The sequence below is a fragment of the Tasmannia lanceolata genome, unplaced genomic scaffold (genome assembly GCF_043159265.1).
Source record: "Tasmannia lanceolata isolate RefF3 unplaced genomic scaffold, GAP_Taslan_0.1 ptg000025l, whole genome shotgun sequence".
Taxonomy (NCBI): Eukaryota; Viridiplantae; Streptophyta; class Magnoliopsida; order Canellales; family Winteraceae; genus Tasmannia; species Tasmannia lanceolata.
The window spans coordinates 13626500-13653586 of record NW_027518702.1 but is presented as its reverse complement, the minus strand read 5'-3'; the positions used below and the strand labels follow the sequence as shown (position 1 = coordinate 13653586).

The 27087-nt window shown below is 37.5% G+C and overlaps 1 protein-coding gene across 2 annotated transcripts; it reads left to right on the top strand.

Annotated features, from left to right (window-relative positions):
* Positions 1-900: 900 nt before the first annotated feature.
* LOC143858038 (Helicase protein with RING/U-box domain-containing protein) lies at positions 901-27087 on the top strand. Of its 2 annotated transcripts, none has more exons than XM_077368627.1 (17): positions 901-1156; positions 1313-1420; positions 3795-4861; positions 9398-9520; positions 9599-9672; positions 14683-14746; positions 15019-15165; positions 15269-15354; positions 19181-19250; positions 21204-21323; positions 21480-21689; positions 24806-24910; positions 24985-25137; positions 26011-26099; positions 26187-26267; positions 26378-26487; positions 26902-27087. In XM_077368627.1, exons 1-16 carry the CDS (start codon positions 1024-1026, stop codon positions 26448-26450), a joined length of 2703 nt encoding a protein of 900 aa, XP_077224742.1. In that variant the 5' UTR covers positions 901-1023; the 3' UTR covers positions 26451-26487; positions 26902-27087. The 2 variants fall into 2 exon arrangements, with proteins under 2 accessions (XP_077224742.1, XP_077224743.1); XM_077368628.1 differs by having other exon boundaries at positions 26378-26499.

Genomic DNA, 27087 nt, shown 5'->3' with positions numbered 1-27087 from the left:
GACCTCTTTATTCGAGTAACCGCGCCTTATCACCCTATGTTCTACTTGGAGGGAAATTTTTTGGTAACTACCCATGATAGGCTACCTTATTCTCATGTCCTCCAGTGTCCGGGTGGCCATCTTTCACCTTCCCACGACTGGCAACAAACATGCCATGTCCTTAAGTCATTCAAACAGATAGTATTGTGCTGATTCGGTCCCCTTTGACCCTTGTCTTCCTTAGGACAAACGTGATTTTGTGGATAACCGTCTACTCTCGTCATTTTAGGTCATGCACGTTTCCCTATATGTCCATTAAGTGCTAGCATAACTCTATTGCCCCGGTCCATTTGGACAGTCGCTTGATGATCGTGTCATTTATGACCGGTAAAACCCAAAATGGGTGTAAACAATTGAATAGACTGAAGAACGCTTCATGTATACTTACATACAATACGTACATAGAGACGACACCTACTTTGAACAACAAAAAATGTCACTAGTATGTACTCTATACAGTGTTCCTTAGGAAAGTACTACTCTCTTACACTATATCATTGGATTTTTATATTAAGTATTAGAAATAAGAGAGTATAAATTACCAAATATAAGATATTGTAGTTGATAGGGACCATAAAATGATCCAAACCATCCATTTGATGGACCACAACCTAAATAGGATGTGACCCAAAAAATTATTTCCACAAAATGATCCAACCAATGCGTGTGCTAATGCCTAATATCAAATAGGGAATTGATATTTCCACTCCCCTTTTAGTTGGAGTGGATTCGTCTAAAACGGGAGCGAAAATATCAACTCCCCTATACTTTGGATATTTCCACTCCTCCTTTAGACCAATCAACACTAGATTAGTCTAAAAGTAGAGCGGAAATATCAGCTCCCTGTCAAATAATGTGGTTTACAAAGTGTGTTATGTACCGATCCAAAAAAATAAAAAAGTGTGTCATGTCAGATGAACGGTTGGGATCCACCCCCTCGTAAATACCCCTTTCCCGCCTTTTCTTCTTCCTTCACATTTCCCTATGTGGGAAGACAAAACACCTTCTTCTTCTTCTTCTTCTTCTCTTTCTCTATCTCTCCATCTGTCCACACCATACCATACCATGAAACGCGGGCGTCCGAAACGAAAGGTTCCAAAGAAGGCATCTGCTAGAGGTCAGCCGGTTTCAAGATATATCATACCGTCCTAAACCCTAGCCCTAATTTTCCTTTAAAAACCCTAACCCTAATTTTTTTTTCCTTTTTATTTCGCTCATTTCTTATGTTTTTTTCTTCCATCTAATTCCAATCTCCCTCTCTTTTCATGTACAGGCAAGAAGCGCAAAAATGAAGAAGAATCTGACCTAGATGATGATGATTATGATCTTTATCTCCCCACAAGCAATCTTGATAATGCCGAAATAAGTGACAGTGATCTAGGTATATCTATCCTTAGTTGTTCTCTTCTCTATTTTTTTTTTTACTTAGTTTCCAAATTCATGTATTTGTAATCATCACCAGTATGAACATGAACATTTCTATGATTTAGGAGCCGATTGGATACAAGGATTTCACATTATCGGACTATAAAATCCAGGATTTAGCTTTTTAGCAGTGTTTAGATTTAGCTACTAAAAAGCTAAGATCAAAATACTAGGGGGAGAAAAGAGCTAAATCCTAGATCGAAACACTACTAAAAAGCTAGATAAATCCTAGATCTAAATGCTACTAAAAACTTAAATCCAAACACTAGGGGGAGAAAAGAGCTAAATCCAAGATCGAAACACAACTAAAAAGCTAGCTAAATCCTAGATCGAAATGTTACTAAAAAGCTATGATTTGTGGACATGAGTGTCGCGTGTCGACACGGACACGGCAAACCCCAAAAATTTAGAGACGGGGACACGGCTAAAACAGGAAGTATACATGATGCTACAACAAATATTAGTTAAAGAAGAGCTAAAAAAAAGTTTATAATAAAAGAAGAGTTAATAATAAAAGAGGTAAACACAATGTACAATATTAAAACAGAATATCACACTTCACATGGCACAAAAATGTGTCTACACACCCACATTAAGTCTAACATTTAGGGCGCGTTTGGATTGCGGGAATGAGGAATCAGAAACGGTATCTTATTATTTTTTTGCTTATTCCAGCGTTTGCATTGCAAGTTGTAGCAAAATGGGAAACGCGCGGCGGAAATTTCGGTGGAATTTTTGGGGGAATCTGTTACCCACCGAGAAGTGTGGTATTATGATTCCCAGGCGCCTCTTTCTCTCTCTCTCTCTAACAAAACCAGTGTCATCTAACCCTTTCTCATCTTTTTTTCTCTCCCTCTGCAACAAGAATAAAAAATTAGCAAAACCCAACTTGGGTTTTGAAAAAGAAGCCTGTTCTTCTTCCCAAATCCTCAATCTCCCAACAGAATCCACCCCTCTTATCCACAAACCCCCAAACTCTCTCTCTCTCTCACTTATACATTGAAACGCCCTTCCTCACGCAACCCTGTCTCCGTTCTCCTACCTACTCCACCCATAACCTTCTCTAAAACCCCACATTACCATTAAAACAAATTTTTAGGGTTTGAGGTATATTTCAAGCAGAAAAAATTTTCAATATATTTCAAGCAGATTTTCATCTCTGTTTTTGTTTTTTTTTCAAAATTTATCTTGAGTTTTATCATTTGTAGAAATTTACAAATCTAATCCTTTTCCATGGTAACTCAGTGAATAAACCGTGAACACAGTTCGGATAGGAATTTGATGTGGATCTCAATAGCAATTTAATGAGGTTTTGCAAATCGACCACTTAACCGTTCCCCCAAATTGAAAGCAGATTTCGATTGTTTTTTTTATCTCTAGGTTTTTTAAATCACTGATTTATCATTTTTTATTGCTTGATTTTAGAAAGGAAAGAAGGAGAAGGTGTTTATCACCATCATTTTTCAAAACTAAAGAAAGAGAAGATGGCTCTCTTTTCTCGTTGAATCCACCGCCACATTTGATCTATGCTAATGGCTTACCCAAACACTAGAATTGGAAATGCCAATCCCGTTTACGGGGGTAATTGGAATAGGATTGGAAAGTGATATCATTACCGATTCCTGATTCCAGTAATCCAAGTGCACCCTTATAGCAATACATTTAAAAGTGTCCAAAGGAGTGTCGACACGGGTGGTCACGCGTGTCGTGTCGGACACGGCAGGACATGTGTGTTAGCAATAAATTCAAAGTGTCGGCAAAATCATAGCTAAAAAGCCAAAATCCAAACACTGGGGGAGAAAAGAGCTAAATCCTAGATTAAAACACTACTAAAAAGCTAAAATTCAAACACTAGGGGGGAGAAAAGAGTTAAATCCTAGATCGAAACACTTCTAAAAAGCTAGCTAAATCAGAGATCGAAACACTACTAAAACCTTAAAATCCAAACACTAGAGGGAGAAAAGAGCTAAATCCTAGATCGAAACACTACTGAAAAGCTAGCTAAATCCTAGATCGAAACACTACTAAAAAATAGCTAAATCCTAGATTGAATTGTTACTAAAAAGCCAAAATCCAAACACGAGAGGGATAAAAGAGCTAAATCCTAGATCAAAACTACTAAAAAGCTAAAATTCAAACACTAGGGGGAGAAAAGAGATAAATCCTAGATCCAAACACTACTAAATAGCTAAATCCAAACGCTACTAAAAAGCTAAATCCTGGATTTTACAATCCGAGAATGTGAAATCCTTGTATCCAAACGGCCCCTTAGTTCTTGAACATTTCTATAATTTTAGTTATATATATTTATTATTTATTTCGTTCTCAAGAATATTTAAAAGAGAAGGCTTGCAAGGATGTGAAAGGGAAAGGGAAGGTTGTGATTGAGGCTGGCAGCGATAGTGAGAAGGAAGCACCCCGAGTTTCTTTACGGAGGAAAAAGAAAAAGAGAAGGCGTAAGAGAGGGACTGATCCTGATCAGATTTTATGGTGGCAGAAATGGGAAGAGGAGAATGAGAAATGGCTTGATGCCAATGAAAATAAGGACTTTGATTTGGATGGGAATGAAAAAGCAAACATGGTGGAAACGGCGGAGCCATCCCGTGAGTTGATCTTACCTCTATTTAGGTTCCAAAAGGAGTGGTTGGCTTGGGCTTTAAAGCAGGAGGCATCAGAGATAAGAGGCGGTGTCCTTGCGGATGAGATGGGGATGGGGAAAACTATCCAGGCAATTTCACTTGTTCTCACCGCTCGTGCGACTCGTCTGACGGTTTCCTCCGATTCTACTCAGCCCTCGTGCTCTTCATCACTGCCTTTACCCAAAGTCAAGTGCACCCTTGTTATTTGCCCTATGATCGCTATATCACAGTGGGTGAGTGAGATTGCTAAGTATACGGCGGAAGGGAGCACCAAGGTGCTGGTCTATCATGGGCCCAATAGGCCAAGGGATATTGAGCTCTTTACTGAATATGATTTTGTTTTAACCACATACTCCACTGTTGAGGCAGACTACAGGATTAACGTGATGCCGCCCAAGGAGAGGTGTGAGTGGTGTGGGAAATTGTTTTATCCCAAAAAAATGGCTATCCATCTAAAATATTTCTGTGGGCCTGATGCTGTTAAAACATCTAAGCAGTCTAAGCAAGTGAAAAAGAAGGTGAGACATACATCAAAGGGCACCAACTTGGAAAAGGATTCTGCCTTTGTAGACGATTCGGCCACTGAAATTAAGGGCAGTAAAGGGAAGGGAGCTATCAAAACTAAAAAACAAGCCAAGCAACAGAAGAAAGTGAATATTAAGTCACCCACTTATAATCCGAAAGTTCCGGGTGAGGAGTCATCCACTAGGAAATCAGTTCTCCATTTGGTGAAGTGGGAGCGCATTATTTTGGACGAGGTAAGTTTCCTTGCTGCTGCTGTTTATAGTCTTTGATAAGTTGATATGTATGTCTTACGTTTGTGCTCTATTACTTTTCTCATCCAATTCACTGTAACTATGTACAGGCTTATCCTCTTCACAGTTTGGGTTCTCATATCTGCACACTGTGGTGGCATTTTACTAAGGGAAGTGATATATTCACCCCTTTTTCTTCCCCGGGCCACACCCTCTAGTGTATTTACGTGTAATCTTTTAAACTACAATCCGGTGGCCTGGGAAAGACAAAGGCGTGAATTTATCAGTTCCCTTTACTAACTGAGTCATTATAGATGCTGAATATGTTGAAACCCAGGCATATTGTGACGTCTACCCATTTACCTATTTAAGTTTGATGGAGTAGCATTGATTCTATCATTTGAAATTCTATTTCTTCTTTATTTCTTCCTCCCTTTCTTCGTCTTCTATTTGCTTTAACTAGTCTTACCTGTATTAGATATAACTAGAAAACTGGGGTTGACATGAGCAAAGCAGAATATTTAATACCAATGGAAATCAAATAAATGGGAAAACTTGGGTTTCCTCGAGCACATTCCCCTAGGCTATTTAAAACTTTATAAATAATTTCTCTCCCTCCCTCTCTCTCTCTCTCTCTCTCTTTATATATATATATATATATATATATATATATATATATATATATATATATATATATATATATATATATATATATTGAAAGATTAACAATTTATTAGAAACTAAAGGAGCTATAACAGGGGCAGAAGTTGCCTGACATACCAAGATTCTCTTAGACACTAGATTCAGCATGCAAGTCCGCTAGCTCATTTGTACTCCTAGGAATATAATCAAGTGAGTAAGGTGCACCCCTAAAAATAATACTAATTTCATTTATTTATGCATCTAATCTCCTCTACCCCTTGATCCTTCCCATTGCCCACATTATCACATTTGAGGAATCTTTCTCCAGAATAAGGAACCCATATAGCTCCTTTCTAAATATCTTTAGCCCTGTAAAAAAAAGCTCTAATTTCTACCTCATGCAAACCCGTCCTTCCGATCGATTCAAGGAACAATTGTGATCTTTGGTATTTCGTTGTAGGTCTTTTCGATGTCTGCTGGGTTCTCCCTGATCACATTGCTAACCTAATCGAGTTGTGAGTTTATACTCCATGGCCTCTCAGAGGTAAGATTCTTTGGAGTCTTTTCTTTGATGCTACCCTTTGGCTAGTTTGGAAGGAATGAAACATGAGAGTTTTCAAAGGTGTGTCTCTAAGGGAGGGCATAAGCAGCTTGAAGAGACAAATATTCTCTCTGGTTGTTCAATGGACTTTGATCCTTCCCGATGACTTCCTTTCACGAGTCTCGGGATGAAGTCAGGCAAAGGTGGTATTTCCCAGGTAGGAACCTGCCCCTCCGGGAAATTGAAACTGAATTTTTATGTCTCGAGTCGTGCCAATCCTAGCCTGACTAGCATTGGAGGTCTTATGAGTACTGCAAACAAAGAGATGCTTTGGGATTTTTTGGGCCTGAGTAAAAGATTCCAACGAGGCAGAGGTTCATGTCCTTGTTCATGGAATTGGGTTGTTGGACCATTCATAATTGGATCAGATTATTATTGAGGTCGATTTTCTCAATGGTTGAGAGATGATATTAGTCACCCATCAAGATGGATGCCGTCAAGGACATTCAAGACAATACTAGAGGGGCATGACTTTTAGCTCATCAGTCAATTCAGATGCTAATTCTCTTGCCCACTCTGGGGTCACCAAAGTCTCGATTCTTTTGTCAGATCATCTTTTATTTGAGGACGATCGTTTGAAGACTGATTTTTGCCGCTACTGATCGCTGATTATGCATTCCTTTTCTTTTGTATCTATTCTTCCTTAATACTTCGTCCTTTTGTATTTGACCATCTTGGTCGTTGGCCTTGCCCTTTTCTTTAATAAAACCCTACCATTCCAAAAATAGCCCAATTATTGGCTCGAGTTTCCGATGGAGCACCCATCAAAGTTCATCTTGGTAATATTAAAAGGGTGGATTACGGCATTTAGCTAGCGATTTTCTCTTAGGAATATGGCCCTGCAGAATTTCATTCTACTTCCTATTAAAGTCTTGTAAGGAATACCCCATAAATCCCTCCTAGATGATGCCCGTCTAATGATGATTGCTTTGATCTTCCAAATCAAAAGCTGAAATGTTGTCTCCTTACCCTCAAATTCTCTAAGGGCCCATTTGGATACCTCATATATTGTATTTGGATTTGGAATTGAGTTTTGAATACAAAATGAATAGATCCAGCAGCTCATGTTGAGGGAGACAGAGAGGGAAGGGGTACTTCCTAGTGGAGGGGAGAGGTTGAGGAGCAAAGAGGGTGAAGGAAACTGCCAGATCTGTGGATTTCCAATTTCTTACTTGCACAACATATTTGGAAATCTGATTTTTTTCACTGTCAGTTGCTGAATTGGAAATCCAAGAATTTGATCCGGATCCAAATTACAATGCAAAAAGGGCTGCAACTGTGAGAAATCCAAATCAAATCTTCTCTGAATCCAAACAGGCCCTAATTTCTTTCTCACCATAGGATTCATATGACTGCAAAAAGGCCATTTGCCACAAAGTCCTTTCCAAAGAACAAGGATGGAAGCATTGCCATGATTCAAAGATGCACATGACATTCCTTGGCATAGTCGACACCAACACAAACCAACCACGCATCCGAGACCACATTTTGCTGGCTAGATTGCAGTGAATAAAAATGTGTCCACTAACCCTTTATCATCTTTGCACAAGGAACACTTGTTGGCAAGGTGGAAACCTCTCCTTAACCAATCTAGAGTGCTGATCTTCTTCAACAAATCAGTTCACATGAAGACTTGGGATTGGAGCTCTTCGAGTTCTCTCCTAGTTGAAGGACTAATCTTCCTTCACAAACCCCCAAAAGCGATTTCATCGAGAGAATTCTTTCTTGTATTCGTCGCCCAAATTATCCCTTCAAAGTATGTAAAAGATTAGGGACATCCCTAAACTCATTATCATTCAAGGTCTTATAGAAAACCATTTCCCTTACAGCCCTTTCCTCCCACTCGACCTCCCTTATCTCAAAACAAGGAAAAACCCAAAACTACTTATTCCTGAGTAGCTTATAGAGTCTCGAAAAAGCTTAGGAAAGAGAACATTGACCTATCCACGCATCTTCCCATGACCTAAACCCATTCCCAATCCCAACTCTAAACCTAAACCATGGGTAGAATGCCTCCCCAATTGTACACATTGGCCTCCAAGCTCCTGAGCCTTGACCTCTAGACACCCTGTTTACCTCCTCCTCTCTATCTTCATATCTTCTTGAAAAGGTCTCGTTTCTCCTCATCGAACCTCTGTAACCACTTTTCTATACGGGCTCTACTCCCAAGGTTCGGTTTTGGTTTTGGTTTCAATCACCCCAGAAACGTAAATTTTTAAGTTTCGGTTCGAAATTTTAGTGAAAATCATGTAAAATCAAGGGAATATATGGAAACTTATGAAATGATAGAATTAAAAGATGAAACTTTAGGAAATGCTAGAATAACCACAAATGCACACTCTTAAAAACCATCACATAAGCAAGACAACCATCCATAATGGGTTAAAAATATCGAACACCCACTGTCATGGATGTTTGATAATTTACCACATACCAAATTTCACATGTTGTTCATTTAAATATCTATACATAATGCATGCACCACATTTTGCATACAATTCATATAAATGTAATTATGAAATACATACTAATATAGTATACCACTATTACACTTACAATTTTGGTTTACGCATTTCGGTCGTTTCGGTTTCGGTTTCGGTGGGGATGGAAACAAAAACATTTCGATCACTTCATGTCGGTTTCAGTGGATATTTAAAACAATGTCTTCTCTTCCCTTCCCTTCCAAAGAAAGTTTCATTGGATTTTTTTTTTCAATTATTTTCCCATTCTTTATTATATTCTCATTTTACTTGTGAAAGGAAAGAAACAACAGTCTCTATCGTATGCAAAATCTGTGGGTAGGGACCATCTCTTTTTCTTGTTGACTTGAGCATCTTTCGTAGTTTGATTCAGTAGATTGTAGTTTTAAAGTGCATCATGGAAGTCCTAGGACTAGAAGTAGTTATGTATAGCTTTTAACATGTTTCAGATTTTGCCGAACATGGTTCTTTCACAGACACCCTTTTTTACGCTTTTTTCTACTAAAACACTGAGTGGAGTAAAATCTTTTTCCGTTGGAATGCAATTTATGTTCTACGCTCTATGCTTAGGTTTTACTTACACTCCTAGATTCCATGTTTCCTACTTTTCAACATTTAGATTCTTGTTGCTGTTTTAGATAAATTAAATTTCCGCTGTGCCACTTCTGAATTATAAGGCAGTGCTTTCTTACCTGTTTGCGGGGCTATTCACATATTTACTAGTTTCTGGACCTTTAATTTCGTGCAAGCTTTTCCGTCGCTACCTACACGTTTTCCTTTCAAATAACTTATAATCATGATTATTTGTTGATGCAGGCTCATTATATAAAAGATAGACGTTGCAATACTGCAAAGGCTGTTTTTGCTTTAGAATCTTCGTATAAATGGGGTTTAAGTGGCACTCCCCTTCAAAATCGTGTTGGAGAACTCTACTCACTGGTTGGTCTACTTGGTATTTTCATTTGATCGGCAATTTTCCTTCAGTCTTTAAGCTGATACTACGATTTGCTTTTACAGGTCCGTTTCCTGCAAATATCCCCATACTCGTATTACTTCTGTAAGGATTGTGATTGCAAAACACTTGATTACAGGCATGTATTTTGTCATTTTTTTTGTTTTCTGTATATTTACTTTCTAGTTTTTTACTTACTGGAAACCATTTTACATCTGCACACCGAATTGATACTGGCAATTTTTTGTTTCTTTATCTTGTCTGGTCATATATTACTGTTAGTATATCGCTTTGTATGGACTATTTTTTAAGTATTATAATTATTAGCATGTGCCTCATATAACTAAAGTTATTCTGGACCTGTGTGTCTTCTGTCTATCTCAGGCAGTTGTAAATCTTTGGGCTGCTGAAAATTGAAAATCTATGACTCAAACACTTCACAATGGTTGGCATACATTTGCTCGACACTTGCAGTGTATAGGTGCTTGTAGGACACTATGCCGCCACTGTAACTACTACAAAATCCAAAACTTTCAAATAATTTAAAATTTTCCAGGTTAAGTAGCACTCAATAATATTAATTAGTATAATAATCCAGAAATTCTAAGCTTTTCTAAGCTTTTGATTAATGATTTGGGACACTGGTATTCACACTCCCTATTCCAAAACTTTCAAATAATTTAAAATTTTCCAGGTTAAGTAGCACTCAATAATATTAATTAGTATAATAATCCAGAAATTCTAAGCTTTTCTAAGCTTTTGATTAATGATTTGGGAAACTGGTATTCAAACTCCCTGTTTTCAGTAAGTGCATGTTGTCCTTTTGACTTTTAGAACTTTTGGTGCTGTTGAATAATGTATTGGGGTAGTTTAGACATTACTTGTAGTAGCTAGGGGTATTGCACTCATTGTACATTGTTGCCCTAGTCATATTCATGAGGAGCTCCCTTGTTGAGACTCTCCATTCCTCTTCTTCTTCCACTCTCTAACCCTAATCCCCATTTCTAACTCCGTATTAAAGCCAAAGGGCTGATCCTCAAGAAAGAAGAAGAGTCTACCCTCTCTCCTCCACGCCAAACCCATCTCTTTCTCTCTCTCTCTCTCTCTCTCTCTTATCTCTATGTGGTTTGCGCAAATGCTCTGTCCATTCTAAAATCTTTCTCGGTGTTGTGTTTTGCGCAAAACCATAACCCCTAAATTTTCTCTCCTCATTTCTCTCCTATTTTCTCTAGCTCTCAAATCTCTCTATTCTAAAACCTTTCTTTTTCCAAAACAGAAACCTCCTGTTTTTTCTCTCCCTACTATTCCCGCTACCTTATCCCTCACCTATTATTGCCGTCAACCCACAAACAAACAAACCAAAAAAAGAAAATAAAAAAAAATCTATCTCGTTTTGGTTTGTTGTAAACGTTTCTCTCATCCATTTTTTTTGGGTTTCGATTTTGAAAACCCTTGCCGTATATTCCAAACACGGAAAAAAATAAGATTTCAATCCCTCTTGTAAACCCATTTTGGGTTCTCCTCCACTCACAAATCTCCATTCACAACCCACTTTTGGATTATTTCCTTCTTTCTCTTTAACATAATCTCCACCCAAAACCCTCTTTGGCTTCCTAAATCTCCACTCCAACCCTTTATTTTCTCTTTTCTATACTTTTTAGCTTCTTTGACTCTCCACTCAAAACTCCCATTCTCAACCCGCAATCTTAAATCCCTTTTTTGACCATACTTTCTCACTACCACCCCATTTGGGGAAGCCAAATGGCTCCCAATACACCCAAACTAACTCCCTACAAATTTCATTATTTTCTCTTCCTTTGGGTTGTTCTTCAAGGCCCATATCAAGTGTTCGATGAAAAGTCTGAGAAAGGTGTGGTGCCTTGATTGCCTTGTTTTCTCATTGCAAGTTCAAGGTATTTGACCATTAACTTGAGGGGAAGTGTTCTCATGTAGTTATTTGTGTCTTTTCTTGATGGAGTGTTGTTATGTTGTTGTCTTCTTAAGGGAGTGTTGCTATGCTGTTGTGTTGTCTTTTCTTGATGGAGAGTGTTGTCGTCTTCTCTTTATGTTATTCGTTCGTCCCCTTGGTGATTATTATCGTCTTTCTTGTTTTTATGTTTTGTTTTCATGTCTCTTCGTGTTGTTCGGTTTTATGTCTTATCTCTTCGATTGTCTTGATGTTGCCCACCTTGTCTTTTCATCTCTGGGCTCATGTAGTTTCGCCCGAGGGGGAGTGTTGTTGTGTCTCCCTAGTCAATATTTGTCTTCTTGGCTTTATGCCTTATCCCCTCTTTTCCAGGCAATGGCTTTCATATCCATCGTTGGTCGCCTCTCTCACCAACGACGGTCTTTTCTTGTCGACATCTCTTTTCAGGCGATGGTGTCTCCATCGTTGGTCGGCTCCTTTTCAGGCGATGATCTTCATACCGTCGACCTTATCTTCAGATGATGATTTTCCCATTGTTGGTTGGTTATGTTCTCCTTCCTTTACCGGGCGATGGCTTCCCATATCCATCATTGGTCGGCTCGGCTCTCTTACAGGCGCCGATCTTTTCCCGTTGACCTCTTTTTTTCGGGCGATGGTTTCCCCATCGTTGGTCGGCTCCTTTTCAGGCGACGATGTTCATGCCGTTGACCTAGTCTCCAGACGATGGTGTCTCCATCGTTGGTTGGTTTATCTTTTTCCTCCTTGTCTTCAGGCGACGATGTTCATGCCGTCGACCTTGTCACCAGACGATGGTTTCTTCATCGTTGGTTGGTTATCTTCTCTATCTCTTCTTCTCTCCAGGCTACGGGGAGTTGTCTCCGATGGTTTCCCCATCGGTAGTTATCTTCTATGGTTTCCCCTGGAGTCGAGCGGTGAACAAAATATTAGTCATTTTCTGCCTAAATCTGTTCAATTTAGGTGGAAAATTCAAGAGTCCGTTTTGAGTCACATACGCCGACAAGAGACTGATAAGTATAATTTTAGGAATCTAAATCTACCTTTTGGTGTTAACTGAACGCCCAATCAACAATGTTTCACGGAAAAATCCCCATTTCCCTTCTACTTCTCTCTTTTTGGTGCATTCAAATGGACCAAAGGGTTTCAAACCTCGTAACGGTTGGATCTAATTGTGGGTATCCTATTGGGTTGAGATAGCAAGTTGATGATCCAAAACAAGGGTTTGGATCTTGGTCAAATCCAAAGGTGCATGTCGATGATTCAAAATTAGTGTTTGGATCTTGTTTTTGTTAGGTAAGCTAGTGCCGAATTTCTGACCCCATGGTTGAGGAAAGCGCTGTAACCAATTGAGCTAAAGGCTCAACCCCAAGGGTTTGGATCTTGATCAAATACAAATGTCTATTAGATCAAACCCATGAAAATAAGTATAGTTTGAGAGGGAGATATTGTATTTGAAGAATAAAAAGATTATGAAGATCACATCAAGAAAACCAATAGAGATGAGATATAGTAAACTTGGAGACTCACTCAATCCAGCCTTGGCGTCACACCAAGGCATTGATCAAGAGCATTACACCAATGGTCGAAATCTTGGAGACTCACTCAATCCAGCCGTAGGCGAAGGGATTTTCTTTTTTTCATTCATAAACTTTCCAAATATGGCCATATGCCTATCTTTTGCATGGACTCTAAAATGAAATTCCCAAATAAAACTCAATCCCTTCAAAACATTCGATCAAACATGCCTGCCCTTCCTCCACCCCCCCCAACACACACACACATTTATAAAAACCCAATTAATGGGGAATGATCATGGTCAAACTTGCAGCAAATGTCAAATTTTACCGCACATTTGAATTGGGGTTCCTTTTGAAACCTCTTGAGAGGATTATAGGAGTGGCATGGGCCCCACTTGACTTTGTAGGTGCCCCTAATAACCTCCTTGTCCTCTTTAGATCGAGAATTGTCCCCATCACAAAAGCAACAAAGATAGGCATGCAATTATTAAAAACTGGTGTCCGAAGTTTGCCAGAATTAAACAAATCCTAACCTTTGGCAATATGAAACATACTTCATGCTGTATATATTTTGGACATTTAAAATTTTTAGGATTTTTTAATAAGAAATAATAAACAAATAAAAGCATCATATACCCACATACCATGTTTTGGTGTCAATTCCATTTTTTCCCAATTTACAACTTTCCACTGTTTCAGTCATTTTTATGTTCCATTCCTAGATACTACAAATTTGAAAAAAAAATATTTTTTTTTAACAAAAAAGTGTTGGTGCGCTCAAGTCGTTATGACGCCTCCCATTGGTTTAAATGTTTGGGTCCCACATACAGGAACCAATGGGAGGCGTCATAACGACTTGAGCGCACCAACACTTTTCTCTTTTTTTAAATGGGACACATTTAGAAAAATACAAGAAACCATTGCATCAACCAAATTTGACAAAAAAGACTTATTTTACTACTAAAAAAAATCTTCCAAACGAATGTAGGCATGGAAATCGGCTCATGATGATACTAAAAAACCATTGCATCAACCATTGCATCAACCTGATTTTTGGTACACACCCTATCTATGTAAAGTCCTTCCAAATGAATGCTTTGGATCACCCCAAAAAATGTGGGACCCATGTTTTTGTGGCACTCTACCTCATACAACTTATAAGCTATATGAGCTCAAGCTCACAACAAACAGTTTTTCCATATATATATATATATATATATATATATATATATATATATATATATATATATATGTATGTATGTCGGTTTTAAGTTGGTGTTGAAGAATTGTTAGTTTGGAGTAAGAATCTCTTCAACTAACCAGTATGGTTTTTCTTTGAGTTGAAGTTGACAATGGTGCAATGTTTTGGTTGCTTTGCATTTATATTTCAGTAGAATATCTGATTTCTCGTGGAGTACTCTTGCATTTTCTAAATATTTTTGTACAGTATGGACTGTATTATCTTTCATGCATATAACGTTGAGATCTTCAGGAAATCATTGCAATATTGTGTTGCTTTGATGTTTTTTTTATCAAAATGTTTTCATGGTTGATATGGCCAAATTGTTTTGTGCTCATCTTATTAGACATTTCACTTTCACAGTTTCACATTTGTATGAAATTCTTTGGTGGTCTTGTTGACATTTATGTTGTCTCCGTCTTTTGGAAATATCTGAAAATATTACAGTTCCACAAGGGATTGCCCCCACTGCGTTCATTCTGCTAATAGACACTTTTGCTGGTGGAACAAAGTGAGTTTTACAAACTACTGTTGTTGCTATATTTTGTTATTATTCTTGCCTGGATGTTTTATTTGGCCAATAAAGCTTATAGATATATTTAGATAATGACAAATACAAAGAATGATAAAAATTGTAAACTAAAAGAAAAGGAAACCTAACAAAACGGAATGGAGCAACATAAAGATAATGTAAAACCTCAATTTTTATTTTTATTTTTATTCTTTGATAGTACACAAACAGTTTTTATTCCTCTAATATCTGTCATTTCCTGTCAATATTAGTATGTAGCTAATCCAATAGTAGAGCGTGGATATGTTGAGGAGGGCAGAAGAGCCATGATCTTGCTAAAACACAAGCTTTTGCAAAGTGTAGTGTTGAGGCGTACTAAGAAGGGCAGGGCTGCAGATCTTTCCCTTCCACCTAGAATTGTAAGTGGCGTTTGGATCAATTATGTGTTTGTTGCTTATAGGCATCACAAAACAGCATACTCGTGAAAATCATCTTTACCCATTTAAGTCATTGTTTTTCTAGGTTTCTGTGAGGCGGGATACCATGGATACTAAAGAAGAAGACTTCTATGAAGCATTATATACGCAAAGCCAGGCTCAATTTAATACGTACGAGTCTTCTCTTACCCCTTCCCATTGTAGTTACTCTGTTGGTAATAGTAAGGAACTGTTTCCTACATGTTTTTATAATCTTCTTCTATTCTTCAATTTTTCTCTTTACTAGAATGATATACCTTATTAGAGTGGAGTATGTCATTTATTATAGCTTCAAAAATTCATCTCAAAGTTTGCTCTATACATAATACATTCTTATGAAGCTGTGATTGTAGAAGTTATTACAATGATACAATCTAATGTGTAAATAAAGAGAGTGAATGATAGATGAAGAGAAGCGAAGAGAGAGAAACCAACAATTCTCATAAATTAAGCATTTATAGGAATGCCACCAATAATGAAATACTCCATATTATATGTATGCGCCATGCTAAAAACAAGTGACTAATTGGCTGTTTCCAAATTGAGTTTTGTCTCTGAACATGTACAACGTGTTTGATTTATGCAAATGATGATCGTTTGGCTCTAGAATGAAACACTGGATTTATGATAATTTGATTGCACCTTTATTATCTAAGTATAGCTTTGGTTGTTCCTTTGAAAGCATCCACATTTCCTAAATAATCATCTTTGCGGTAGCTGAAGCCATAACTCTATACTCCGCTTGTGCACTAGACCTTGCAATCATGCGTTGCTTCATGATACATGAAATTAGACATTCATTTATTAGGATACCGTACCTATAATTGATCTTCTATTGTCAGGATCAAGGTTTTAAATTTCGGACCGAAATTTCGGATTTTGGTCAACACCAAAACCGAAACTGTCCGAAACCGAAATTTTGAAATTTCGGCGAAATTTAAGATAAAATATTAATTTTTTATTCCTTTACAGAATTTCAGCCGAAATTACCGAAATTTTGGCCCAAAAAACGACATTTCAAACACCCCTTACCGAATTTCGGCCGAAATTTCAGGATTTTGACTAAAATTTCGGTTTCGGATAGGACCGAAATTACCTCCGAAAACGAAATTTAAAACGTTGGTCAGGATCACTTGCCCAATTAGCATATGAAAATTCAGCTAATTTGATTTTTTTTTTTTTGACAAATGTGAATCAACCAATAACTCCAAAAGCTTAACCGGTTAAAGACGGTCTTATTTAATCATTTATACTTCAACAATCACCACTAGATAACAAACCATGAGTCAAATTTCTCTTTTAGATGCCTCATAATTATTTTTGTAGCTTATAATTGTTCTTGCCTAAGATCATGCATTAACTGACACACTTGATCATTGCATAAGTGATATCTAGTCATGTAAAGGTCAAGCAGGCATTCTTATTATGGACTGCTGGTGTTGCGATGGTCTTGCAATTAGACATTTGATCTGCTAAGATCCTTAGCGTACTTTTTTTGGGTCAAAATCATTTCTTTCTTTGTTCTTTACACTTTAATATCGAGAAGGTAGAGAAGATCTTCAAAGTTTTTCTTGTTGAAATTTCTTTAGGGGCACTTTTCAGCTTATCCATTTCTACTTGAGATATCCATGTAGGAATCCATTTTTCACATCCATGTGATCAAGTTTCCATCCAAGGATGTTAGCTAATGACAAAACTAATTTCACTATAGTAGCTTTGATTACAGGACTTAACGTTTCCTCATAGTCCAGGCCAACCTGTTGGTTATTCCTGTAATAGTCTAGCTTTATGCTTATCTACTCTTCCATCAGATATTTGATTTATCTTATACACCCATTTGCATCCGACACCGTTCTTATCTTTTGGAGAGCCACCACTTCCCAAGTGACGTTTTTGTGTCAATCAATTATGTCTTCTTGCATGACATGGATCCACTTTCCATCTCTCATGGATTTTACGAGGGAAGAAGGCTCTGTTGGTTATGAGCTAAGTTGCATATTCACTTCAAGGGTTGTGCTGAAAAGTATAGAGCTTGTCATAGGATTGCATAAGACCTGTGCTGTTAGACATTGCAGGTGAAGGAGACATATAAGTGGCATCTGACTTCCCATTTCACGATCTATAAAGGGAGGATCATTAAAATAAAGCTCATCAAAATTAACATGGATGAGAACCTTACGAGAAGATAATGAATAACATTGATGTCTCTTGTGCTCACTGTTATAACCGACAAAGATGCACATGCTGGCCTTTGTTTTTCTTTTTTTAAAATAAAATACTAACCAACATACAGAGTTTACATGATGGCCTTTGTAGATAACTCTTTTTTTTGTAGGTAAGCTGGAATTGAACCTGCGACCTCTAGGTTGAGATTCGAAGCCTCAACCATTGAGCTACAGGCCCAACCACAAAGATTCCCCCCAGATTTTAACTCGGGTTACTGGATTCAAAGTCCAATGTCCTAACCAATAGACCATGAAACCTGGGATCGGAGAGAACTTCTTTATGCTTGTGCTAGCTATGGTACATATCACAAATAACCACATGATCTGGGGAAGTACTCTGAAATTTTGTTATCATCTTTTGATGAGGGCAGCATGTTAATAATGTGAGTAGTAGTTCAAAAAGCCTCTATCCAAATGTAAAAAGAATGGCAAAAATAAAATAAAATAGAAAACCCCTAAAAATAGGGAAGAAGAATGTCAAAAAAATGAAAAAAATCCCTGGTTTGGGGAAGAATAAAAATAAGGAAAAAAAACTAGGAAAAACCCTAAAAATCAGGCAATAGGGGTTCACTTCCACAGGGATTTCCTAGGGATAAAAACAAGAACCCTCTCCAATGGATTTGAAACAAAGGAAAGCTCCAAATTTAGTTCACTTCCACAGGGATTTCCTAGTTTCATTTCCACCATATACTGTTTAGTCTATAAAATGTAGGAATTGACAAATTTCTTTGAAATTGTGCTTTTTCACACTCATAATTTCACATATTAAACACAACGTAAGAAGATATGAACACATGATCTAAAGATCTGACGGCTCCTGGAGTGGAAAGGTGTAAAGGATTTGTCGTCTCCAATAACGGAGAAGACTAAGTCCAAGGCCTCAGATTCAATAGTATAAGTGAGCACTAAAAGGCAATAGGGGTTTGAATAGATAAAATAAGAGAATAGAGAGAATAGATAGAAATTTGAGATGTACCTTTTTAATGAGGTTTTTAGGTCTTTGCATGATTGGTGTCCATATAGTGTACTTTTGTCAATCATTCTTGTTGAAAATGATTATCTCGGTAATATATTGACTTTGGCCTTCTTATCTTTTACTTTGAGCCTTGAAGCAAGTCAACTGTGTGTTTCATTTTATTCTTTCTTACTGGATTGTTCATATCTTAGTAGTATGAATTTAGTATCGAGACATGCCCAACTTTTGGCATCTGCCCCCTCTCCTAATCCTTGTGTCCATGCTTACACTTAATATTTCTTCTGCAACATATCAAATCACCTGGCAATGCCACTGATTATGTCTTGTTATTGGACAAGAAATATTGTTGAGAGTGAATGTTTTTGTTAACATATTGATATATAAGTTACTTTTTCTAAAAGCATATATAAGATTTGCAATATTATTTCATATACGCCCATCCTTTTTGTTCTTGCTTATTGGCTTTCTTTTTTAAGAACTTCTTTTAACTCTGGCTTCTAAATTTGTTCTTGTTCCAGCTCTTTGTATTACTATGGTTCATATGCTGCATTAGTTTTTGTATCTTTAGATTTTAGTGAAGCATTGGTTGAGGTATTATTTAGAAGCCAGAGTAAACAGCAGGTATTATTTAAAGGATTCATTAGCCGACCCCAACTAGTTTGGGACAAAGGCTTAGTTGAGTTGAGTTGAGATTGGTTAAGGTATTTCCAAGCACGTCCCGGACATGGGTGTATAAAATGTCGTCTGTGATTTGCAGGTACATTGATACAGGCACTGTGATGAACAATTATGCTCATATTTTTGACCTCCTCACACGGTTGCGGCAGGTGCATGACCGATTTCTTTTAAATTCAGGCAACATTGATTTATTATGACATGTTGAATTATGCTAGGGTTTCTTGCAAATGACAAGTCTTGTAATTTTCCTACTTTTTTTTCTTATTTAGGATGCATGAACATTGTGTGACCTGACGTTTTTGCCTCTTTAAAGTTGCTCTTTACCAAGTATGAGGATTTTGAAGCTAAAGAAATGTATAGATGTTACATAATGTGAAACAACCAGTCACGCCAAAAGCTTAAGCTGTAAGAAGGCGTTATTTAATCTTTTATACTTCAACACTCCCCCTCACGTGCGACCCCACTTTTTCAGAGTTGGCCCACACGTGGCACATGTGGCCCCTCTTTTGGGTTGGCCATTAGATGTGGATTTTTAATATCAAGGAGTTTTGAACCCATGACCTTTGCTCTGATACCATGTGAAACAACCAATTACTCCAAAAGTTTAATTGTTAGAGAAGGCGTTATTTAATCTTTTATAATTTAACACAAGGGGCAAAGATTGCCTCACACTAAAACTGGACCTATCTATACATTCTCTAGTTAGCAAATCAGCAACTTCATCACCGAACGACAAACAAGAAAAAAGAAAAAGAAATTAGCGACGTTTTTAGTTTCTTTAACAACATTTGGAAAAGTGATATCAATTCCCTTACATAAACCAAGGTTATCTTAAATAATATGAGCATGTCTCTCACGTGCCACGCAAAGCCCAAGCAATTGCATTTGACAGGTCACATTCTACACAAATCCTACAACCAGTTCATTTTGAAAGATAAGAAGACTGTTGGGGAGAAATTGGCCTTCGACTTTGTTTATGTCCTTGATCTCACTTGGATTGGAAAACAAGGTTTGAAATTTTGGTTTCATCGGTATTGGTTTCAGCCTTGGCCGAAATCCCTAAATTCAGAAAAATAATTTTTTTGGCTTAAATTTTTGGCCAATATATAAAATTCTGGGAAAAAAAATAATTTGGCCGAAATTTCATCCGAACTTTCGGAATTTCGGTCGAAATCCTGGACCAACACCAAAACAGGGTACTTTCGGTGTCGGTCCCAGCCGAAATCCATTTACCCTATGTTGGATTTAGGCCAACAGATTTCGGCCAAAATTTCAAACCATGTTGGAAAATGACTTCAACACCTCCTTTATTATTTCATTCACATCCATTTACCATACGTTGGATTAATTGGTTCGAGCGGCATAGTAGTACCATCAATATAACTCCACTTTCTCTTCCCCCAATATAATTCCGAGCCGATTGAGCCCATTTCTTGTAATTTGATCTGTTTAATTTGACAGTAGTTATCTGTAAGATGTTACCATCATGAATACCTCCTCCAAAAGGGCCTCAAGTGGTCTCTTTCATCTCGCACATATTACAATCGTAGATGAACTATATATATATATATATATATATATATATATATATATATATATATATATATATATATATAACTACAAAGCAAAACAAGAACCCATTACACTACACTCTACAAATAATGGATTGTGTAGCCAATTTCAAAAATCACCTTCATAACCCTTCCCCATATTTTCCAATTTGACTACTAGCCTTCTCCTCAGCTGACCGCCAATGCCATTTTAAGGGAGCTTTATTTCTATTTTTCTTTGAAAGGCAAAGGGTGCTTTGTTTCTTAACCTCGTGTTCCTTTAATAAATTAATTTTCATTGCTAAAATGAGAACATAGAACATCAAGATAATGAAGGAACAGCGTGGTGGTATCTTTTTACAACAGAGCTATTTAGCAGTGCCTTTGCTTCTACAGTTTCTAGTACAGATCGATTTTCCTCTTTGTTATGTGCATTTCTGCTAGGATTAAAATGTAGGAATGCGTGGTAACTTGATTTTATTAGTGTTGCTGTTATTTTATTATGTAGTTTGCTACAAATTCTTCTGATTAATCCATTTCTTATGACTTCAGGCAGTCGATCATCCATACCTTGTGATATATTCTAAAACTGCCGCTCTAGCAAGAGGAAATGAAACAGTTAATGTTGAACAAGACTGTGGCATTTGTCACGATCCAGCAGAGGATCCCCAGGTGAACAATTATTGAATATTGTCTGGATGTGAAGTGAAAATTGTCGTCTTTACCAATTTTCGATGACGGGCCATATGTTAATAGTCTTCTATCAAGTCATCTGATCTATTTTGTTCCAAATTCTTATTTATTGCCTTTCTTCTCTTCTTATTTCAGGTCACCACTTGTACACATGTTTTCTGCAAGGCTTGTTTGATGGATTACACTAAATGCGCTGAGCATGCTTCATGCCCAACTTGTTTAAAACCGCTAACTGTTGACTTAAGACCAACAGAGAATCAAGGGCAACAGAGAACTACTAAGCGTTCGATTTTAAACCAAATTCGTCTTGAAGATTTTCAGACAAGTACAAAAATTGAAGCTTTGGTTAGTATACAGACTATTTTACCTCTTTGCTATCCTTAACTTAATTGTATCTTTTTTATCTTTAAATCGGTTTCTCTCTCCGAATGTATATCACCTCTTCAAGAATTAGTACTTGTCTCTATACACTACTGTTCTCCTGATGACTTTTTATTTCTTATTTACTTAGTACCTAGAGAGGGACACATCAACATATCTAACTGGATGCTAATGATACATGGACGATATGTATTTCAGTGAAGATCTATAAACTAACCCCTAAAGATTATGTGTTTTGGACTGTAATCAATTCAATCGAACAATTTGAACTCTATTTGAATGCAGTATTTTGCATTTTTTTTTTAATCAAATATTTTTTTTGGGTGCAAATGTTTGTGTGTTAGCTGTAGTTTTTGCATTTTTTTTTAAAATCAAATCTTTTTTTTTGGGTGGAAGTGTTTGTGTGTTAGCTGTAGTCTTGCGAAGGGTTTTAGTGTTTTACACACTAAAATCCATCCAAGATGACTGTTGGAACAATATCCAAGAAGTTACGGATGTGAAAGTCTAGTTGCATGACTAATATAACATGAACCAATCCCAAAACTACCCAGTGACCAGATCTAGGGAAGAAACTAGGAGGAATAATCAAGATTTAGGAGAAAGCCTAGTCAGAAAATGATGAGAGGGAATAGATGATTACTTACTTGAAGGGAAATACTTGGAATGCAGCCCTGAGGAGGGAGGGAGGCTAAAATTCTTTGGTCTTGACGCCTTTGCAGTATGTAAGATAATAATAATACACAATTACCCCTGAGAGAGAGTTACATTATGTTAGGTAAAAATACACAATTACCCCTGAGAGAGAGACCTTACATGATGTTAAGTAAAAATACACAATTATCCCTCACATAAGCCCCTTAAGGCCTCAACATAAACCAATACCTGTTTATGTCAAACTAGAGAGAGAGAGAGCAGCTAAAATTCTTTGGTCTTGACCCCCTCTTATAAAACCTTACATGATGTTAGGTAAAAATACACAATTATCCCTCACATAAGCCCCTTAAGGCCTCAACATAAACCACTACCTGTTTATGTCAAACTAGAATAACGTTTGAAAAGAGAACAATTATTAAATAAAAGGTGTCTTCCTAGGGAGGGAGGGAGAACTAAAATTCTTTGGTCTTGACCCCCTCTACAGAATGTTTGGTAAAAATACACAATTACCCCTCACATAAGCCCCCTTAAGGCCTCAACATAAACCAATACCTGTTTATGTCAAACTAGAATAACCTTTAAATAAGAGAACAACTGAACTTAAATAAAAAATGACTTCCTATGATTACTTAAAGATCACATGGGCCCTTAGGTAGACCATGCGCCGCCACCCCACCCGTCTTAAACATTGCCCATTAAAAAACAAACTTCTTTAAGATGATGAATGGTCCCATCGTCTTGTTGTTGACTTGTATTATCCCATTGCAAATTGCGCCCATATATCCACACGGATGCACATCAATCCACAGAAAAGGACACAATAGTTGCACGGATGCGCACCAGTCCATGGAAAAGGACATAAGCCACATGAAGGTAGAACAACCTTCACAGAAAGGTGGGGGCTGCTATAAGAAGGCATGCCAGTCTTCTTACAAAGGCTTATCAGTCAACGCTTCAAGCAAAACAGCACCATAATCTAAGGTATGACAGTCTTCCATATGAAGGTACAACAGCTGAGGTCAAGCAAAACAGCAGTCCATGAAAACAGCTTTATTGCACATCTTCACTTTTAATCAATCACCGAATACACTAGGGCACAATGAACACAGAGAACCCCATGGGTTTTCTATCACGAGAAAGAGAAAAGACCCTAGAGTTTGCTCAGCACAAGGAATTCAATAAAGAATAAAAGCAAAAAAAGAAGGGATTGCGAATCTTGGGTTTCAAGGTGGAGAAAGAAAAAGAAGAAATTGGACCAAGACAAGGATTGATCTTGGCTATGATTCTGTGTTGAAGAAAGAGGAAAAGAAACAAAACTTGGAGTATCAGCCAATTCTTAGGGAAGAAGAGAAGGGAGGAGAGAGAGAAATTGGGGTTCATTGAGGTTGTGTTCCAACCCTAGGAGCCCACATGCCTCTATATAAACAACTTATTGACTTATTTATGAAGTTGCCACTAGGTCCATCCATGATAATAAGCCCCATACAAATAAATAATAAGAACTTAAGAAATACTCAAAAAAATAATGTAATGGCCACTTAGAACAATTCTAACTCATTACCCTTGTAATGTACCATTTCACCAGAAATGGGTTCAATCCTTCAAACTTCCACCCTTTGCATCTGAAAATCTGTAGTCCACTGACTGCAATTCTGCAAGTAGCAGTTCCTGTAGTATTCATGCATGACATGCATATCTGTTTGTATGGTTTGAAATTTCAGCCGAAATCCGAAATTTCGGCCGGAACCGACACTGAAAGTACATGAATCCGAAATTTCACTGAAATTTACAAGATTTCCCCCGAAATTTTATGATTTCCACTGAAATTACTGAAATTTCCACCGAAATCTTGTAAAATACCAAAATTGTTTTCCGAAATTTTACATGATTTCAGCCGAAACCGAAAAATTTCAATCGAAACTGACATTTAAAACCTTTAATGCCCCCCGAGGCATTTTTAACTCTTTTTTTATTAGTTTTATTCAAAAGATAATGATTTAACTCTCTTTACCCTTGTAATGTGCATTTACATCGGAAATGGGTTCAATGCTTCAAACTTATATCCTTGCATTCTGAAAATCTGTAATCCACTGACTGAAATTTTGCATGTAGCAGTTCCGGTAACATTCATGCATGACATGTATATCTGTTTGTTCATATATTTGCAGTCAATGCGTACAGGTTGGTGTTGTGAAATGCATAGGGTGCTAGTTAGCAAGTATACAGCTATGCCATTTGCAGCTTTTCAATAATGTCCTTACCACAGTTTATTTGTACCATATAACTATATTTGTATTTATGATTTGAAAGCAAGCCTTTCCATAAATATCGCTTTGTAGATTCTGTTCCAAAATTAGCTGACATTTCTTTATTTGTTGAATTTTACTTTTTACCAAACTAATAGCTGAGTTTGTATGTCTTTAAAGAGGGAAGAAATCAGATTCATGGTTGAAAATGATGGTTCTGCGAAGGGAATTGTATTCAGCCAATTCACATCATTCTTGGAATTGATAAACTACTCCCTCCAGAAGGTAAAATAAGTGTTGAACTTTTTTGTAGGCACATTGAAATAGTATTCTGAATTCATGTGTGGAACCTTTTGCAGTCAGGCGTAAAATGTGTTCAGTTGGATGGGAGTATGAGTATCACTGGAAGAGATCGTGCAATAAAGACATTCATTGATGATCCAGATTGCAAGATTTTTCTGATGAGCTTGAAAGCTGGGGGCGTGGCACTCAATCTCACAGTGGCATCACATGTGAGTCACCGTCTTTAGTTAGTTTCCAATGTTTTGGTTGAGATTTTACCGAAATACTTAGATTTTACCGAAATACTCCAATTTTTTATGATAAGCAATTTTTTGTGTCAATTTTTTATGAAATAATAGCAGGATCTTGGTTTGTTGTAAACACCCTTAACTTTCTAAACTTAACTTCCATCTTCTCCACGGATTTTACAGTATTCTTTCTGAAGACAACTCGCCGATCAATGACATGTTTTTAGTACGGGTGCAACTCGGGTCGGGTTGAGGCCTACCCTGACCCAACCCGAGATAACATTCCCTCAACCCTAACCCGACCCCAACCCAAGCCTTGGGTTGAGGATAGTCAATCCTAACCCAACCCACCTCTAAATCTCTCAACCCTAACGCAACCTGCCTAACCTGTTTTTTCCAAATCGGCTCGGGTTGAGTCGGGTTGGGTTTGAGTTAAACTAAGACCGAATAGAAAAATACCAAAAAAAGAAGCATAACCCTAAGAAATCACAATAAAATTAGAGGACAGAGGTCGAGTTTGGGTTGCCCAAGGCCTCAACAACCCAAAATTAAATCGGGTTGAACCCATCGGGTTTGGGTTGAGCCCGACCCAAGTTGCACCCCAGATTTTTAGGTTGCATTTTGGTTATTGTTCATGAATAGCCAGTCCTGTCAACACTGGAAGACCAAGATCTTCCAACATTATCTGGACTTCCCTCCATTTTCATCTTTTAACCAGTTTGTTATACATGTTCGATGATCCCTATTAATCTATTATATCCATGTTCAGATAGACACGTTGGTGTCACTCTATTTCTTGGTATTTTTGCTCACTTGGTTCTTATTTAATTGTTTGGGTATGTGTGCTGAGCATAGGTATTCTTGATGGATCCTTGGTGGAATCCAGCTGTGGAGCAACAAGCTCAGGATCGAATTCACCGAATCGGACAGTTCAAACCCATCAGGTGCACTTGCAATACTGTTCTGGTCCACCATGTATCTATCATAACTTTTTCCATCAAAATAATCCTATCTTGCTCCTTGGTTCTTAGAATTGTGAGATTTGTAATCGAAAATACGATCGAGGAAAGGATCCTGAGGTTGCAAGATAAGAAGCAACTGGTTTTTGAAGGGTACGTTGATCCGTTAGTCACTGGCGTGCTTTTGAATTGATACAAGTTTATAAGATTTTCACTGCACCTACTGTGTAAAAATCTGATATTGCTGTCCTGTGAATTTATAGGACTGTAGGTGGTTCTGCACAGGCTCTGGTAAAATTAACGGTAGAGGACTTACGGTTCTTGTTCCTAATGTAAGAAAACAGGCTGGATGCGGATCTCATGTATATTTAAGGTGAATGCAGATGTGGGTTCGTAGAACATTTGCCACATCTATATCTATAATCCATCTATTTATCTATCTATCTATACTAAGCATGTTTCTTTCCAAGAATTTTTTTACCGGAAAACTCTTTCTTTATACCTCATGTTTTGTTTTGATAGAGTGAGCATTGCACTTTATACCCCAAGCATAGCATGGGTGGGGGCCACCATTTTACCCCTAATCTTATTGGTGATGTGGGGTCCGCCATCTCTATCGAAATGTATGCATTAGGGCTGTCCCCACCATTTTACACCTCATGTTTTGATGGTGCGGGGCCCATCATTTTACAGACATGAATAGCATGGGCCCAAAGAACTAGTTTGTCAGACATGCATTTTGTTGTTGATTTCATAAATTGATTGGACTATTGGTGTGGGAATGCAGGTGAAAATGCCATTTTGAGGTCTACCCTCTTGAGCTCATTATGTACAGATGGATGTTTGTTTTTTCGGCCGACTACGCAAGGAGGTGATTTTGGTTCAATGCATATGTCTGACTAATTTATTATCCTATTGTGACATGTTACTCATTTTGTCACCACCAGAATTAATTTTTCAAACTATGTATTTA